General features: G+C 58.7%; 4 protein-coding genes across 4 annotated transcripts; all 4 read left to right on the top strand.

Annotated features, from left to right (window-relative positions):
- Positions 1–638: 638 nt before the first annotated feature.
- Positions 639–4,406, top strand: LINJ_36_5580 (putative protein kinase; the record flags this gene model as incomplete). Its single annotated transcript, XM_001469309.1, has 1 exon — positions 639–4,406. The coding sequence occupies one exon, from the start codon at positions 639–641 to the stop codon at positions 4,404–4,406; it is 3,768 nt and encodes a 1,255-aa protein (XP_001469346.1).
- A 1,768-nt stretch (positions 4,407–6,174) lies between these two features.
- Positions 6,175–8,766, top strand: LINJ_36_5570 (conserved hypothetical protein; the record flags this gene model as incomplete). Its single annotated transcript, XM_001469308.1, has 1 exon — positions 6,175–8,766. The coding sequence occupies one exon, from the start codon at positions 6,175–6,177 to the stop codon at positions 8,764–8,766; it is 2,592 nt and encodes an 863-aa protein (XP_001469345.1).
- Positions 8,767–10,856: 2,090 nt separating this feature from the next.
- Positions 10,857–14,078, top strand: LINJ_36_5560 (conserved hypothetical protein; the record flags this gene model as incomplete). Its single annotated transcript, XM_001469307.2, has 1 exon — positions 10,857–14,078. The coding sequence occupies one exon, from the start codon at positions 10,857–10,859 to the stop codon at positions 14,076–14,078; it is 3,222 nt and encodes a 1,073-aa protein (XP_001469344.2).
- Positions 14,079–15,650: 1,572 nt separating this feature from the next.
- LINJ_36_5550 (conserved hypothetical protein) lies at positions 15,651–17,591 on the top strand (the record flags this gene model as incomplete). The annotated part of the gene is made up of 1 exon (XM_001469314.1): positions 15,651–17,591. One exon carries the CDS (start codon positions 15,651–15,653, stop codon positions 17,589–17,591), a length of 1,941 nt encoding a protein of 646 aa, XP_001469351.1.
- Between the last annotated feature and the right edge of the window lie 487 nt (positions 17,592–18,078).

Below are 18,078 nucleotides of genomic sequence, written 5' to 3'. Positions count from 1 at the left end.
ATCTGCCAATGCTGTGTTTTTCGCACCCTTTACGCGTCTCTCTGGCGTACTACATCCACACATTTTATGTTGATGTTGTATCGCCGCATCGAAGAAAACAACCAAAAGGAGTGTTCACCTTGTCTAAGGAAAGAGTTGATATTTTGGCGGTAACATGGATTTCGTCTAAGGACGTTTCGAATTGCGCCTTTGGGAACATCTGCAGCTGTGCTGAGCGTGCCTCGTAGCCTTCCGCACACTTCCCATGTAACATGCATCCAGTAACATGTTTCCAAGGTTGTTCAGCAAAAAAAAAATTAGTCGGTGCCTCAATCGATGACCTTCACGCTTCAATACGGATGTCCATACTTGCTTCTCCAAACAAAAAAAATGCTCTTATACGTAACAAAAAGTCGAGCGATCTCGACTACCACACGTTGCACGTAGTCGCGGCGTGTGGAGGGGAAAAGGTGAAATACTTGCTGACAAAGAAACAGAGGAGCCGAGGTACAACCACTAACGTGACCTGTAGCTGCTGTCTTCATAGAGTATTTTTTTTCTTTTTAGAAGCTCGCCCGGGCACCACCACGAACACCAACAGTGCCGTCTGCTAGACTCTGGTGTATCCACAGAGTAGACATTGGGTCGCTTGTCTTCTGATGTCGCACTTTTGCAGCTCGTTGTCGAGGACTCCACCACGGGGTGGAGCGATATCTATGCCGCGCGATTTGTCGCAGACCCCCGCCATCTCTCGACTTGGAAGCACCGTGAAGACGCCGCACATCCAAAAGTGTGTCGTTGACCAAACAGAGGACGACGATCATCCACTGGAGCACATGACGGTCTACTTCGAGGAGGAGGACCTTAGACTGGTTACTACCGGGCTGCTTGGAAAAGGTGGGTTTGGAAAGGTATTTGATGCCGTTTCGAACAGCGGTGAGGCCTACGCGCTCAAGGTGTCATCGAAGCGCATGAGCGAAAATGACTGGAAGCGACTGAAGGAGGAGGTGACGCTCATGAGCCATTTCTCGCGCCATCCCAACATTGTGAAATTCTATGCTGCTGGTAGGGATGAAGATCGCGCCTACGTAGTGATGGAGCGGTGCGCAGGCAAGTCGCTTCATGACGTCATAGCCAGCAGGGGTCTTGATGTGCCGGAGATTTTGTGGATTGGGTGGGCCCTGGTGAACACCATCTCCTACATTCATTCCAAAGGCTGCATTCACCGCGACCTGAAGCCACAGAATCTCCTGTTTGACCACGAAGGTAATTTGAAGATTACAGATTTCGGACTTTCCAGCCGCATATCAGAGGCGCATCCTCGCAAGACGGTTGCCGGTACAGCAATGTACATGGCGCCTGAAATGGCGACTGAGGTTTACAAGCGAATGACAAAAAACTCGGACGCCCCTTCACTGAGCTACGGGAAGGAGGTGGACACGTGGAGTATTGGTGTGGTCCTCTACGTGCTCTTGACACGCATGAATCCGTATCTCGAGGCGATAGAACAGAAAGGTATGCGCCAACTGGACAAGGAGCACAAGTCGCTTGCCCTCTTCAACGCTGTAGCGGGTGCTGCATGGAGTTGGCCAAGGGAGTGGAGGGGAGATCCACAGCTCTGCCGACTTGTGGAGCGCGTGCTGCACCGCGAACCGTCGCAGCGCGCCACGCTGATGGAGGTGCTCGAGGACTCTGTGTGGAACCGCCGGCCACTGTCCTGCCCACTCTCGCTGCTCCAGAAGCTCAACTTGCTGGAACCTTCGCCGTCGAGTGGCCTGCCTCTGAACAACCTTGCCGAGAATTTACAGTTCCGCCCGAAGCGATCGGCGGAGGCGGTGCTGCGCGAAGGGCTAGAGCGTATCGAAGCCACTGAGCAACGCGGCCGTGCGCAGCTGGAGCTTGAGTACTACGAAACCTACAATGTCCTCTGGTGCCTCCTTACTCTGGCGCGGGCGGAAGAGGATGCCAGGGCCGACATCCTCCAGTCCGAGGAGGTGCAGCGAGGAAAGCTGCGCAATCAGTCTCTGGCTCGCCAGTCTGCCCGTGGGAGGTGTGGCAGCGTCTCACTGGTGTCAGAGGTTGCCGATCGCGAGGTAGCCGCATCTCGCACGTCTCGATCAGTGCGTCGAAGCGTCAGCTTGACCGAGCAGGAGCAGGGCAGACTGGTGCGTTCCAGCCCGGTCCAGTACGCAGTGGTGTACCCGGGGCGTGACACCGCCACTCGTTGGAACCTTCGCGCCGTGGTATCGCTGCCACGCGACATGACGGCCGAGATCGAGCGCGAGTTCAAGTGCATGAACGGGCACGTAATGACAAAGTTGACCTCGATGCCGCACGGCTACAACGGCTTCGACTGCAATGTCTGCGATCGCGGCATTCTTAAGATCACGGGCGAGTCGCCGGCCTTCCGATGCTACAAGTGCGACTACGATGTTTGCATGAAATGTGCGTATTCCGGCAAGTTCAAAGACGTCAACTTTGTCTGTGTGACGTGCGCAAAGCGCTTCACCTCCACCGCAAAGCTGCAGGGGCATACCTTGCGCTGTCGCGGCCCGAGCGAAAGTCCCTCACCGCGGCGATCGTCTCGCATGAACACGATGCTCTGGGACGAGCCGAAGAGACCGAGCCTGCTGGAGGTACAGCTGCCTGAGGCTCCCCAGAGTGAGCCGAAGCTGCGCGCCAGCCGCTGCCGCTCCGGACGCCCCACATATAACCGCACATCGACCGGTGGCCGCATCAGCATTGGAGACCCGAATGCGCACAGTGTGGTGGACTTCGACGCAATGGTGGCCGAGCACCGCGAGGCTGACTTTCCCAAGGTGAGTGCACGCGCGTCCGCCACCGGCCGCGAATCCTCCCAGAAACGGGAGCGCGCAGGTAGTAGGCGTGGCCGACCATCCACCTCGTCTAGCGGTAGCCTTTCACTAGACTTGCCGCCCCAGGTGCAGGTACCAAGCAAGGAGTCGCGCGCACAGGTGCAGCCGCGCAGTTCCGCCGAGCTGCGCGATATCATGGAGGAGGTGGAGCAGCGGAAACAGGCACTGCCCCGTGACCCACTCTTGTCCGGGCCGGCCACACCGCCGCAGTACAACTGCAACGGTGAGATCATCGGCATTGCTGCTCGTCGCCGCGCAGAGAGCCTGGAGATGGCGCGCGCGGAAGTCATCACAATCCGCGCTGAGGTCGCGGACCGGCCCCGCGAGCTGCAGCATCAGCCGCGTGTGCCGCGCAGCGCCTCCTCATCGAGAGCGGAGAAGGGGCTTCAGGGTTCCCACAAGCGCCGTCGCGAGGAGTGGAAGCAGTCCGCGCATGCGCCGTCTCCATCCGGTACGGCGAAGCGAGCCGCCGTGGAGGAACACGTGGCGAAGCATGCCATCATGCCGCCTCAGGTGCCACGCGGGCGAGCACAGCAGTCGCGTGCCCCCTCCGTTAGCGGGCACACCGCACAGGGCGGCCCACCACTGCCGCGCCGCGGCCCAGCCGCGCCATTTCCTGCAGCCGCTTTGAAGGCCCACCTCGGTGCCTTCCAGGTCCCTGCTGCGATTCCTCCTAAGAACTTTGCCTCCATCCTGCCGTCGCGCTACTCCATGACGAACGCAATGGCGCCCACGTGCAACACTTCGACAACAAGGCCGGCGGACGGAGCAGGAGCTGCGGCTGCTGATCTTGGCCGGGGGGGTGCTCCGACATACAGCCATGTGCTGGGCCGGCCCAACGGCGCCTTTTTGGCGTTGCCGCGCGAGGAGCGGAATCGCCAGCAATTCTTGGACGACTTTCTTAGTGGTGGCTGGGTGCGTTTCTACTCTTTTACAAACGAGGACACCGTCGTCATGTACTACTCACTGCAGCCTGGTCGCTACGGGGCCATGTTTCCGACCGAGGCAGGCGTCGGCACTGCTGTGTTGGACGTGTACTCGAAACTGGTCCTCTATGTGCCGTGCATGAACAACGAGAGCACGAACCGCAGTCAACCCCACCCACACGTACAAACGTTCTACGACGAAGAGGCGCGCATTCTTAGCCTGCCTGAGGCGCAGCGGTACCTGGGCGGCGTACTACGCTGCATCACTGGATTTGTAGATGAGTTTAGCCGCTTGAAGGCCGAGGGACTTACTCCGGCGGCGGTGCATGCTGCCTACATCCACCACCGTAGCATGTCCCACGTGCCGCGGGATACGAAGTTCGTGTACATTCGCAAAGTATTCCCCGACCCGTCTGGGTCTTTCACGCTGTTCCGCCTGTCGAACCTGCGCTCGCAAGTCGTTTGCAACGCTATGGTGGACATTCGCTGGCAGAGTGACCGACGCCACAACGTTGGCCAAAAGTATTACATCAACGCAGACGGCACCGCTGAGCCTTTTCTCGTTGATCAAACCGGAATTCTGTCGCAGCTGGAGACGGTCCTCAACAACAATTTCAGGAGATGAAGAGGACAGCGCATCTTTACTTGGTTGATTTCGTGTTTACATGTATCTTTTTCATTGCTTCGCTGCGCTTTTTCCCACTTTTTGCTGTTGTTGCTATCCTTAGATTACCCTTGTGAAACGCCGCGCTAGATGTGTGACCACGACGAGAGCCGTGGCACTGCGGCACTGCGAGCTGGTGAAGCTTGACAGGAACGACAAAGGATGTCACGGCGACACCGATTCGCGTGGCGTTGTGGCCGAATTTCGGACTGTATGTGCACGCACGAAATGATGAGGTGTGTGCTGTGTGCCGTGCCAGAGCGCTACTTGATCACATTATTCCCTACTCCTATTACGATGGTGTCTTTCTTCGCACCCCCACCCCCTCTGCCGCAGCCACCACTTCCACTCTCGATCTCGTCACGCATGTATGTCAATGCCTGTTCGTGTTGCTTTACCAGTTTTTCTTTCCGCCTTTTCGACCGCATCCCCCTTCTCGCGTTTGCGTCCGTTTAAGCACTCGTCCTTCCTCATAGAACGAAGAAGCTACGCAGAGAGGCAAGCGGTGTAAGAGGAAGAGGAGGGAGAGGGGGAGGGGAGTGAGGGGTGTAGAAGCAGTCGACGTGCTCTCCGTTTCTCATTTCTGCTGGAGTTGTTGTCCCCTGTATTGCTCTTGTCGCGGCGTTCTTCGCGGCTACCTCTGCTCCCCGTCTACCACTTCCAGCGTCGCCTCCGCCTCTTCCTTTTCTTTTTTTTTCCAGCTTCTGCATCTTCATGGTTTCCAGTTTTGATATCTGTTTTGGCGCCATAGAATTGTGATTCTCTTCCGTTTCCGTTCCTTCCGGAACTTTTTTGTTGATTTGGGTTTCACTCCGTGTTGCGCTGAGCGGATCAGCTGACCGTACATACACTCCGCCCACCCCCTTCTGTGCTCTCCTGCGCCTTCCTGCCACAGGTGCTTTCCATGTGACTTGTCCGTCTTTCTCCCTGAACGACGACAACAAACAACAACATAAAGAAATGTGCGGGGGACGTCGCCTGCATCGAGCGCGTGCCCCCCCTCCCCCTCCTTCTGCGAGCCGCACTCGCGCACGTGACACGATGGAGCGCACTGCTTTTTTTTTCGCTTTGTCGCACGCTTCCATTTTGTTGGCGGCGCTCTCGCTCTGTAGGCGAGACGGCGAAAGCGCGGGAAAATGTCTTCGGTGTGCTGTCGTGTCCGCCAGATGATGTGTTGGCTCTCTGCACACTGGAGCGTTTCAACAACAAAAAATAGAATAATAATAATAATAAAAACAATCATATGTTCCTTGTGAAGGGGCAATGTCGCTGAGCTCACCTGGAAAGGTATCAGCAACGGAGCTACTCACAACACGACGCAGTATTGTGCATCTCCCTCCTCATCTATCTGTTCTGCCTTTTTCCTTCTCTTCGCGCTGCCACACGTTTCCATATCGCGCTTTTCTCATGCTTTGTGTCTTCCTCCTCCTTGTCGCGTGCCTCTTCGTAGAAGTGGCGACGAAGTACTAGTAGACATTTCACATTGGGCGCCGAGAAAAGACTGCACTATTCCAGTCTGTCTTTTTTTTTGCTGGACTGTGCTTCTTTCTGTTGTTGTTGTGCATTTCCCGTGTACGTGCCTTTGGCAGTCATACACTCCGCAGCTGCTATTCCCACATCCACACACCAGAAAGGAACCCGTTCGCTCCGTTCTTCTTTTTTTTTCTCCCCCTTCTCAGGAACCCGAGGCAGCGTTTGCAACGCAACGTTGTAAACCTAGAAGGCACACATGCCAGCGAAAAAGGCAGGCCGCGCCAAGTCGTCTCTGGCACTCGCTGCCAGGGAAGCGGAGCTGGCGCAGGAGGCCGAGCTTCTGCGCCAAGAGACGGAAAAGGGGCGTCTCCGCAACGAGGAGTGTGAGCTGCGCCAGCTCATCGAGGAGGAGTGGAGAAAGCTACTCGAGGCGCATCGGAATCGCGAAAGGGATGTGCGCAACACGTTAGCCGAGGTGGAACGCAAGGCCTACTACGATGCCAAGGAACGAGAAATTGCTGCCAGCGTTGCGCAGAAGGTGCAGGAGCTGCAGGAGGCTCAGGCGACGCTGGCGCTCAAGGTGCGGGAGAATGACTTGCTGGAGAAAGATAAAGCGTCTGCGTTGCGCCGGGTAGGGCTACTCACAAACGAATTGGAGCTGACGCAGCTGCGGCATACGGACTCGCAGCAGCGGATGGCCGCAGCGGATCAGGCGCACCAAGAGGCGCAGCGAAAGTGGGAGGCAGAGTACGATGCACTGCAGCAGGCTCACCAAGAGCTGGAGATGAAGTACGCTAGGTTGGAACTCGAGCAGGCGAAGGCGACGAGCGCTGCGGAAGCCGCTGCCGCCGCTGCCGCCGCCGAGGAGGAGGATACACGCGCTAAGAAGTCTGCGGCAGCGGCACCGCCAGACGATGAGGAGACAGTCATGCTCCTGCGCGTGATGCAGGCGGAGACAGAGCGCTACAAGGCGACGGCCACGGAGTTGCAGGAGGAGGTGGACCACGTCCGCAAGCAGGAGGAGAAGTCGAACTTGCTGGTCGGCATCTTGAACACGCAGCTCGAGTCTGTGCGTGAGGACAACAAGCGACTACACGAGCTTGCCCAGAAGCGGCAGGCGGAGCTGGAGGCGGCCGGGCAGCTGCGCCGCGACGCGGAGGTGGCCCGCCAGAGTGCGCTGACAGAGATGATGCAGGCCCTGTCGGCCGCTGCCGTGCAGCAGCGCCAGCTGGAGCTGGAGCTTGACGTTCACCGCAACGAGGCGGAGAAGCTAAATGCTGAGCTGTCCGAAGCGCGGCAGGAGTGCGCGGCGCTGAAGGAGGAGCTCACGTCAGTCTCGCATAAAGCCGCCCAGCAGGCGCAGACTGACCACGCCACCAACACGGCAATGCAGGCGGAGCTGGCCAATCAGAAGAAAGACCTCGAAATTGCTTTGAAGGCGAAGGAGACGGCCGAGGACGACAAGTTTAACCACAAGATTCTCACCCGTGCCGAGATTGACAGCCTCAAGACACGGCTGCAGCGGCTGCAGGAGACGATGGAGCGCAAGGATCGCGAGGCGTTCGAGACCATTGCGGTGCTCAAGGCAGATATCGCGAAGCAGGAGTCTGCCAGCGCTCAGCTTCTCCGAGAGCATGAGCTGGATACGAACGCGCTACGGACGCAGCTCACGACGACGGAGACGGAGCGTGGCTTCCTCCGTAGCGAGCTGGACTCGCTTCAGGAGTCTTCCAGTAAGCGGGAGCAAGAGCTGTACGAGCAGCTCACAGAAGTTACCGCCCGTCACACGACCGCAAGCGAGGAGCTCGAGCGTCTTCGTGCTGATACCGCGCGGAAAGACTCTGAGTACATCCACAACACCATCTACCTCAACGCCGAGTGCGAAAACCTCCGGACGAAGATTAATGAGATGACCGAGACGGCAACGCAGCAGCGGCGCACCCACACTAACCATGTAGAGCAGCTGCGCGTCGAGACGGAGCAGCTGAAGAGCCGACTCACAGAGGAGCTCCATACGCAGCAGTCTGCGCACGCGAAGGAGTGCGAGCGCGCTGACATGGCGGAGCGTAACGTGCGCCGTCTACAGGAACGCATTCGGGAAATGGAGCAAGAGGCGCGCTTGACCGGCCTGAAGCACGACGAGGCCGTGAAGGCTCTGCAGGCGGAGAGCCGCGATCTCCGCAGCGAGCTACTCATCGCGAAGCGCACGATTGAGCGCCTGGAGTGCGCGATCGGTGACCAGGCGGGGTACCGCCAACTGACGGAGCTGAACGACAAGCTCACAAAGGAGTTACAGGCGTACCAGCGCAATGTGTCAACGCTGAAAGATAAGACTGTCGCTCTGCAGGTGGAGGCGGAGACAATGGGCGGGTACAAGGTCAAGAAGGCGCAGGAAGAGAAGGAGCTGATGGCACGCCGGCTGCAGCAGACGGAGCGGCGATACCGTCTCCTCGTGCCCCTCTTCGCCCAGCTGCGAGATCTCGTCGAGAACTACCTTGCCTCTTACGTGCACCCGGAGCTGTACGCGGCTCTCAAGGATTACGACCGGCAGACGTCGTTGCTGCCGTTCAACTCCACCAAGGGCAGCTTCAAGGACGCTGGCGCCGCGCTGGACACCGCTGTGACAGCCGTGACCACCGAGATCATGGCCCCTGTGGCTACCGCAGCCGTTCAGGAACACTGCGCTGCAACTACACCGGCGGCGCTGCAGCCTTGCCGACCCTCTTCTTCCAACACAGCTTGCACGAGGCTCCACAAGAATCACTCGATTCGCTCTAGCATCGTCGTGACGGGCACGAACGTGGACTACGCCACATATGGCCGCTTACCTCCCATCTCCAATGTTTGAGGTATCAAAAGGAGAGTCTAGGCGGCGCACAGGAGTGCAGGATTGTGTGTGTGTGTGTCTCTCTAGCGATTTGGTGTGTGCGCGCAGAGTCCTTTCATATCTCGGGCACTTCTTTCAGACTCGTTCGTGCGTCTCTCCCCCTCTCGCTCGTCTTTATGGCTTTGTCGGCTGGCCTCCCTGATTTCTGACCCGCATGCAAAGGTGTTGATGTGGATGTCGTTACGCATGTCTTTGCGCGCGTGGTCATCGGTGCTGCATGCCCTCGTCTCCCTCTTCTTTTCTTTTTTTCGTCTTTGCCCTTTGTTTTTGGTTTTGTTCTGGAATTCTCAGGAGATCGTTGGATGATGGGCGTCTCTTGTACCCCTGCTCTATGTCTTGGACGTCTATCTCATCTCCCAACCATCTCTCCCTCCTCTTCTGTTTTTGTTTCTTGGCCCCATTTACTTGACTTCTCCGCTTCTTTCTCTACACCGCCCTTCCCTTCCCTTCCCTCGCGTTTTCGATGTTTTTTCTCCAAGAGCGGGGTTTTCTGTACCCAACTTCTATCTACCGCCTCCGCCCCCGGTGCCTCCCTCATCATCGCGCGTGACCACCCCTTCCCTTGCTCCCTCTCTGTCTCCCTCCGCGTGTGTGCGTCTCCGCCATACTTTGCGATGCCACCGCGCACGTGATTAATACCATTGCAGAGAAGGGAATGGGAACAAGTAACCGCGGCAGTGCGAGGCACACACACACAGAGAATGAGATTGCTGATGGTAACCAGTCACGAAGCCACTTAAGAGCCAATCAAGGGAACGATTCTCGAGACTCGTACGTTACCCCTCTCTCTCTTCTAGCTCGCGATGCATGCGACACGCTCTCTCGTACTCTCTGTTGTGCGGGTCCGTTCGTGTTTTTGTACACTTTCACATGTAAAGTAAGGTACTCCACGTTTTCTTCTTGTGCCGAGTCTGAATCGACTGCAGCCTCCCTTCCCACCTTCCCCCCCAAAAAAAAACAAAGAGCATCACAAGTTCCGTCTGTGCCTTGTGCAATGTACCCAGGCACCCAAAGCCGTGCAAGCGTTTTCGAGACGTGCATCCCTGCCTCTGTCCTGGGGAGCGGAGCGTGGATGAGCCAGTTTTCTCTTGCGGCGTTGTACATAGGAGCCGTCTCCGCGCAGACTCATGCCCCGCTCTCGCATACATGCGTACCTTTGTTGTACGGCGCAACTGAAAACATGAGCACACTCTTCGCTGTGAGTTCCCTCCTATCTAACGCCACTTTCCTGAACTCTTTTTCTTTTGGGTTGGTTGGGTGGGGGGGGGTACTCGGAGCACCCTCTCTCCCTCTATGTGCGCGCGCGGCTCAGAAGCTGCCAGCGTGCTGTGCCCTTGGGCAAGACTATCCCAAAAGAGGCCTACCCAAAGCCGCTACTTTGAAGGCTTGCTCAACCGCTGTTCGAGAGCAGTTATTTCGGTGAACACGGCAGGCATCATTCGTTTCATTTTTTTTTTCGTCGACCCAAGGCGCCTCCGCTATTCTATCAACTTTACCCCCCTCCCCCCCACACATAAGGACGCCTCCAGGCTATTGCACCCAGTGTTCTCACGGGTACTTCGGAACTCCGTGGTGTCTGCGGTTGCTTGAGAGAAGTCTCTGCACCTCTCGGCACACCCAAAGACACGCAACCGCCCACTGTGTTGGCCCCTCGCACCCACAATCGCTCCCCTCCCCTCCATAGACATGTACGCATAGACGTAAAAAAATATACATATATATACCAACCCTCAACCGACACAACGAGGAGGAGAGCAACAGGGCTTCCACTTCTGCGCTGCGCCACCCGCGAACAAAAAGACGAGAAGGCGTGTGCATATATACAGGGCATCCACCATTTCTTTAGTATTGTTGACGCCACCAGTAGTAACCAGGATCGGCCAGGTGTGCTGTGACGCATTCCCCTCTCTCTAGAGCATACATACACTCTTACCAGGCGGTTGCCTGCGTAGCCGACTGCCGTGTCTCTCCTCCTTCGGCTTCGAAGCTCCCTCACCCTGTGCTATTCCACCCCACTCACTAAACACACACACACACACATTGTCGCGCTAATGTCGGCCGATCCTCGAGCGCAGCTCCTTCCCAGCGGCACCGAGGTGGCTGTGGAGAAGTGCTTCCCAGTGGACGATGCCCCTGCGCGGTCGGCGGATTGTATTAGCTGGGGTCCTCACAACGTCTTGCAGGTGTGCACACGCTGGGCCGTTTCGATGTACCTGGCAAACCTGCTCACCCCTGCGTGTCAGCGAAGCGTTCGCCATCATCCGCTAGTTCACCGCAGCGACGGAGAATCTGTCGAGGTGGTCGTTGGCGCCAGGTGGAGCACCGCCTTACTGCCGGAGGTGTACTATCCGGCTACCGCTCGTCTGTGTGTGCAAACAACCAGTAATCTGGTGGTGTATCGCGTTTCTCGCCACGGGGCGAACCGCGTGGTGGCGAGCCACGGAATCGGTATTGCGTGCTCTCGCGGAGGGTTTGCCCGACTCTCCGCTCACAGCGACGGCACCGTCGCCGAAGCTTCACCCAGTGAAAGGCCTCTCTCTTGCTTCCCCGCGGCTGAACGGCCCCCTATCGGGAAGCGCCGCAGAGGCGCCTCAAAATCTTCCGTGAAGGTAACGTCAAAGCCAAAGACGAAGCCCGCGACGAAGAAGACATCTGCCGCAGCTAGACGGAAGAGAAGACAAGGGAGCTGCAGCACAGCGAATAGCAGCAGTGATTACGAGAGCGCCAGCAGCAGCAGCAGTGTCGCAAGCTCATCTTCAGGGAGCCAGCCTTTGGCGTCGCGTTTTGCTCCCCGGTCGAGGGCGTCGGCTGCTGGTGCCGGCAAGGGCGGCAGCTGGCATGACAGCGCGATGTCGACGCTTGTGAGTGCAGGTGACCCAGATCGCGCACACGCTGAAACTAAACCACTAGAAGCCGACAGCGCCTCGACGGAGAACGACGACGTCGGCTCTGTGGTGGACTACACGTGGCTCGACCAGGATGATCTGCTTGTTCTCACTAGCCAGGGCCTTCACCTGGTGGCACTCGCTGGGAACTTATCAGACAATGATGGACCTGTGACGCGCTCCCTGCCGCCGCCCTTGTATAGGTGGGGAGGCGAGGATGAAGTGGCGCAGCTCGGGTTTCGAGGGCCTGCTCCGCTATGCATGACACCCCTCTTTACAGATGGGCTTGTCGCCTCGACGGCGACCGCTGCTGCTCTCGCGCGGCTGCGGCGCATAGTAGTGATTGCTAGCCCGTACATGCTACGTGTCATCCATGTGATGCGCTCGTCACCGGCAAACGCGACTGCTGTGGTGCACCTCGCTTACACGGTGGAGGTGCCGTCGTTGACGTCGGTGCCGACATCCGTGTGCGCTGCGGCCGTGCAGCGCACAGAGCAGACGGCGGCGCGAGCGGCAGACCCGCCCTCAGGGCCCGAAGTCGACGTGGTGGTATTCGTGTCCGCGCCATGTGCGGTGCTACGGGGGCGCTTTGCACTGGCAGCGCTGTCGTCGTCTTCTGAATCCGCGCTGTCATCGCCCTGCCGCCGCATCGTATTTCAAGTCGACGCGCACTACGGCTCCGACATCCTCGTGGGCGAGGTGTGCCTGCGCCGGCTGATGGCGGTCCCGTTTGTGGCTGATTCAAGGGTCGCAAGTGCCGATGTCAGCAGCGAAGGTGCTCGCATCAACTCTTCGAGCACCGAGCAAGACGATGCAGCCGTCGCGGTCCTTGGAATCGGCGAAAAAACCGTGTACGAGTTTCTCGCCTGCGGTCCGTCCTCGACGGTGCTGCTCCAGTGCCCTTTTCTGGCGGGCTGTAGCGAGATGCCACCACGCAGGTGTGCCGGGATTGCGGGGGTAGCGCTGCACCCGTCTGGTACGCTGGCGGTGGCGGCTGTGCAAACAGGGCAAGCAAACCATGAGCCGACGCACCTGTGGCCCGTCTCGGTGGACACGCGCGGCGGGTGGCTAAGAAGACTGGTGGAGCTGGGCGCTCTCGTGCCCGACGCGGTAACTGGCAGGCCGCACGAAGACAGCGCTTTCGGAGGCGCTGTCGAACCATACGAGTCCTCGAGGAGCATAGTGCGATCTATGCTGCTGCAGCAGGCAAGCGCGTCTTTCTTTCTCTATGAACAACTTTTGCCGGGGTCCGTGGCGCAGTCCAGCGAGGTTCACCGGTATGCGCAGGCGCACCAGCAAGCACGCCAGCTGCCGACCACAGAGATGCTGCACGATTATCGGCGATCCATGATGCCCGGCTGCGTCGCATCCTCGCGAATGCCTTCTCTAGCAGACATGCCCGCGCGCCGCCGGTACCTGCATTTGCGGACACAGTACGGGGTAGACCTTTTCTTACGGTGGCCTTTAAAGCCGCTCACGGCTGCCGGAGATGCAGCGAGCGGCGTGTCATCCGTCTTTGCGTCGTCACCTTCCATGGAGGCAATGCAGGCCTCGTGGCCGTGGTGGCGGCTGCTGCAGCACATATGGGCAACCTGTCCGTGGGATAGGCCGGCGCTCAGCGAGCTTGTCCTCTCGAACGCTGTACGAATCCTCGCCAAACGCTATCGCTACGCGAACATGACGCTGGAGGGCTCAGAGAGTCTCCGCGACTGTGCAGCGACGGCTGCGGAATCGGCGCGCTGCTCGACGAAGCCAGACGCACTCGACGTTGACGGCGCCATTGCCTTTATGGAGGCCTACATCAAGGCACAGAAGATTGCCGTGCGCAAGGCCAACGGCAGCACACAAGCAGCGTCCTTCTCAAGCCTTCGCCTCATCACTGCTGCCGATTGCGCTGAGCCTGCGGGACCAGATGGAGACAGCGAGAGGCCGCCACGCAAGGCTGCGAGAGATGCCCCGCAACTGGCGACGCAGGTGCACTGGTGCGTGTCGCCGTCGTGGGTGGCCTCATTGGAGGCTTTTTTAGAAGCCACCGCCTACAGCCACCGACGGAGCGCTGGCGTCTCATCAGCCGTAGGCGGCAATGCTTCGGAGACCTCATCGCCGCACTTGTTCCCCTGCTCTCTCTGTGATCGTCCCACTTGTGTACCTTTGCTGCTGAGTCTCTCGAGCACATCGACGCACGTTCCAGCCGGTGACGATCCTGAAGTGAAGCGGGACGTATCTGTTACAGCTCCCGCGTCGCACACCACCCTCTTCTCTGGTAGCACGCTTAGTCCTCTCTCCTTTTTCTCCGAGGACTACGTGCTAACACGGTGTCTCGCATGCGGACTGAGTGACTTCGCAGACGGGCCGCGGTGCCGCGTGTGCGGCGGGATGCTGGAGTGATCACGTCTCCAGCTCTCTGCGGTTTCATCGTTGCTCGACCGTGGCTCGTCGGGTGCCACTCCCCAGCCGCGACACGCCGCACTCGAAAGTGGGCGGGCGCGACCACTGTACCGCGGCGGCTTCCCCCTTCTCACGTCGCGCAAGCCTTCAGGTTTCGCCTTCTCTCAAAGGAGTACATTGTCGGAACCGACACGGTGGTGAGGGCGCGCTTTGGGGAGTGAGTGCGGACGACTAACTCGTGCTCGCTCTCTCACTCTCCTCCTGAGCGCCTGACCCCCTTGTTATGCCGACAAACGAGTGTGCGCGAGTGCCTGCGGAGGGTACGCTATTTCCGGCCTTTTTTTTGTTTATGGTTGCACGCATTTCGAGGGACATGGCAGTGAGACGTGATCGGGGGGGGGGCGGTGGGGCTTTTCTTTTCGTTGACCAGTGGAGGCGCCATCTTTCCTCTACCTCTGCCGGCTCCTTCTTGTTGCCCTTATCGGTGCGAATCGGTCCCAGTGACGTCAGGGCCCCTTCTCTCTCGTTATTTCCGCTGTCCTTGCCTCCAGAATAAGCCTCGCTCACCCCGACCCCCTTCGTGTCTCCCCCCGGTGAGACAGGAAACTGGAAGGGCATGTGGCCCCGCACTCTCGCACGTGCACACAAGCACAGTCGCATGCGCGTATGGATACTCTTGTGTAAAAGACGTTCTCTGATCCTGTCGGTGTGGCCCTCGGTGTACGCTGCGCGAACGCGCACACGCACACTGCCCAGAAATCGGATCCACAGAGACGAATATACCGACTCGCTCAATGACCTCGGCGCAACACCCCCCACTGCGCCATCTTTCTCTCATGCTGGCCAAGGAGTGGAAGTGCCTACACGCGCACTTTTTCACGTATGCGCCTGTACGTGGTGTCCAGGTGGCATCACACTACGAATCAACGAGGGACGAAAGAAAGAACAAATATCGATGGCTCATCGGCGAATATCCTCTCTTGGATATTTGTGGCATCGCTGTGTTCGTGCAAGTCGTCGTCGACAGCATCCATCGCGTGCACCACTTTACGAATTTGTCGAGGAGATCCTTACGTGCTCATGACTGTGGATCTCGCTGTCACGCGCTGTGTGGCGCCTCCCATGAGCGTGCATGCTCCCTTTCTCTCTTGTGTCTACGTGCTGAGGCTTCTCTCCTCTCACAAATGTCACTCCCGATCTTGTGCTGCTGCAGCGGGCGCCTTTTTTTCCATGCCCTTCACGTTTTCTCTCTGTCCCACGGCCTGTTGCTGTTGTGCTCGTGTGCCATTTCACCCTATGCCTCGACACACATTCCACGTCAACACGTGCTGTGTGCGCGCCACTTCCTCGCTATGATCAGCCTCGTTTTCTGCGCTTCTTTTTCTTTCTGGCTTTCGACCCCATTATCGGTTGGGCGTTGGTGACGTCATATGCAGACGTGGACTAGCACGTAGTGCTGCCTGAGTCTGTGCCGCTGGTTGCAAGCCGCAGACAAAACGAGGCGCTGCACAGTCCTTCTCTCCATCAACATCGTCATCCGCCTCGTGCACGCCGCAAATCGTGCGCTTGCTCATGGGCGGTAGACCAACAGCGACGCCGTTTCGCGTGTTCGGCTCTCCCTACACGTTGTCGCTGCATCAGCATGTCACCTACCTCCGGCTCAAGCAGCTCCCTTTTCGGGTGTACTGCAGAAGTTTCACCACCACCTTGCTGTATTCATTGTATTTCCGTGCCCGCAGCGTTTTCTGCACGTTGACGCCAAGCGGCGCTTCTCCGCTGCAGGTTTGGCAGCTGGCAGAAGCGGCGGAGCTGGACGAGGACGTCGAGGCTATCGCTCGCACCGCGAAGGGCGAAGTCAGCTACACTGGTAAGGACAACTACGGTAGATGCGGCGCTCTGCACGCGAGTGGTGCTGCGACGGCAGCTCCGCGCACGCAGAGGCTCCTGGTCCGAAAAGAAACGCATCCGCAGCTGCACTTGGCTTCTTGGTGCGTGGTGGTGTACACGTGCTGGTGGCTCGCGAAGACGGGTGCCATGTTTCGCTACATCCGTGGCGACGCATTGGATGTGCTGGAGGGATACGTGCGCTACTTCTTCCCGATCCCAGGAATCGGATTCGCCCGCGCTATGGCACCACGGTTTCGCGAAGCGATGAAGCAGTTGGTCTCGGCGACGGGTGCGTCGGAGGTGACGGCACCGTTTATGGAGGACCACTTCCAGCGCTTCTGCGCGGCGCTCGAGGCACACCTGCGCGAGCATCCGAACGAACACTTTCTGCTTGGCACCCCGCACCCGACCCTGGCCGACGTTACGCTCGGTGCCGCCTTCTCCAGTCTCTTCCTCATGGACGACCCGCCGTCTTCGATGCTGGCGGACAAGTTCCCATGCGTGACGGAGTACGTGGAACGGGTGACGGGATGGCGTGGCGCCACCTTTGTCGGCACCACTGATGATGCCGCTCTCACAACCGAGGACGCATCCGTGGGCAGCGCGGCGCCCAACGCTGACACAATTTCCAACAGTGTCGCTACATCAACTGCTGACAGGAACACGGACTACCCTGACACGGTTCCCGAGTCTCTGGGGCCGTGCTTCGAGCTCATCGCAGAGGTACTTCCGTTCCTCATGTCCCAGTGTGCCTCCTTCAACGCCTTTATGGCTGGCGACGGCGTCCGCACACTGCGTCGTGAGCCGCTCGAGGGGGAGTGGAAGGGCTGTACAGGGTATCTGATGCCCCAACTCGCGAACGTCCGGTCTCTGATGATTGTGGACGACAATATCAGCAGCGTGCAGGCCCGCTCGCAGGACTTGGAGATCGCGTTTCTCGCCGCACGCGAGGTACTCGATGACTCGCTGCTCGACTTTGGAAGAAGGGAGGACGGCTCGCACGGCGCCTCGCCGCACGATGTCAACGCCCGCGGAGTCAACGAGCCCGCAGCTCACACCAGTGCGGCTGCAGCGTCAGTAGTCGCGCAGAACACGGCAGCATCCGCTTATAGAGACGCTGACGACTCCCAGCATCTTGTGCAGCCGGTGCGGGAAGGCGCTGCCGTCAACGGGGCTGCCACACGGACAGAGGAGTCTGAACCGAAGAGGCGGGCAGCGGAGGAGGGGAGCGCTGCGCAGTTTCGGCAGCAGCTGGATCCGCGCACGATGCGAGCTGAGGAGGCAGACTTCTATCGCGCTTACACGGCGGCAACTCGCCACAACATGGTTGGCACCGCTGCTTCCCTCTGCGATGTGGTGCCTCCTGCACGACAGGCGTCGAGCGCCTGCAGCACGGCGGTGGTCGTGCGTGGGTCTGTCAAGGAACACTTGCAGACGCTGTACGCAATGTTGGCGAAAATGAGCTGCCCACAGTACACCCTCACCTCGCTCCATCACGGCCGCCGAATCTACGTTGCTGTCATTCCCGAGTGCGAGGTGTCGAAGGTGCGTAAGGCGCGTCAGGAGGTGGCGAAAAAAAGCACTGCTGCTTCGTTAGACATGGAATGCGTCACTCGATCCGGTTAGGATTGCCAACAGTACAGCGTCGTAGGGGAGAAGGGCATACGTCGCCGACGCGTGTGGAAGGGAGAGGGGGGAGGCAGCGTCTTGATGCGTGTACGTGCTTGTATGTCGGCCAGTGAGTGCTGNGTGGTNGNGTCNGNAGCTATCANGNGTCCNNCTCNGAGACCCAGGATTGCTGGTCTTGCCCCTCTATCTCCCATTTGGCAATTCACGCCTTCACTTGCATGGGTGGGCGTTCGCGACGGCGGAGCGAAGCCATAGACAGACACACACACACAAACACACACATACACATACGCACGCACAGACACCGTTTGCCTCTTGCGTGGCTCGCCCATTCTCCACTTTGTGGGCCTGCGTCGGCAGCGTGGCGTCGACTTCACATGTACTCACGAATCAGGAATAGCCCCCTGGAACGCAACGGCAACGAAAGAAAAGTCTAGCAGCGTCCAGGATCTCTGTTTGCGCCATGTTTGTTGCGTGACTAGAG

This window comes from Leishmania infantum, chromosome 36 (assembly GCF_000002875.2).
Source record: "Leishmania infantum JPCM5 genome chromosome 36".
In the NCBI taxonomy this organism is placed as follows: Eukaryota; Euglenozoa; class Kinetoplastea; order Trypanosomatida; family Trypanosomatidae; genus Leishmania; species Leishmania infantum.
Note: the sequence above shows the minus strand (reverse complement) of the source record. Positions and strands in the feature narration are given on the sequence as shown.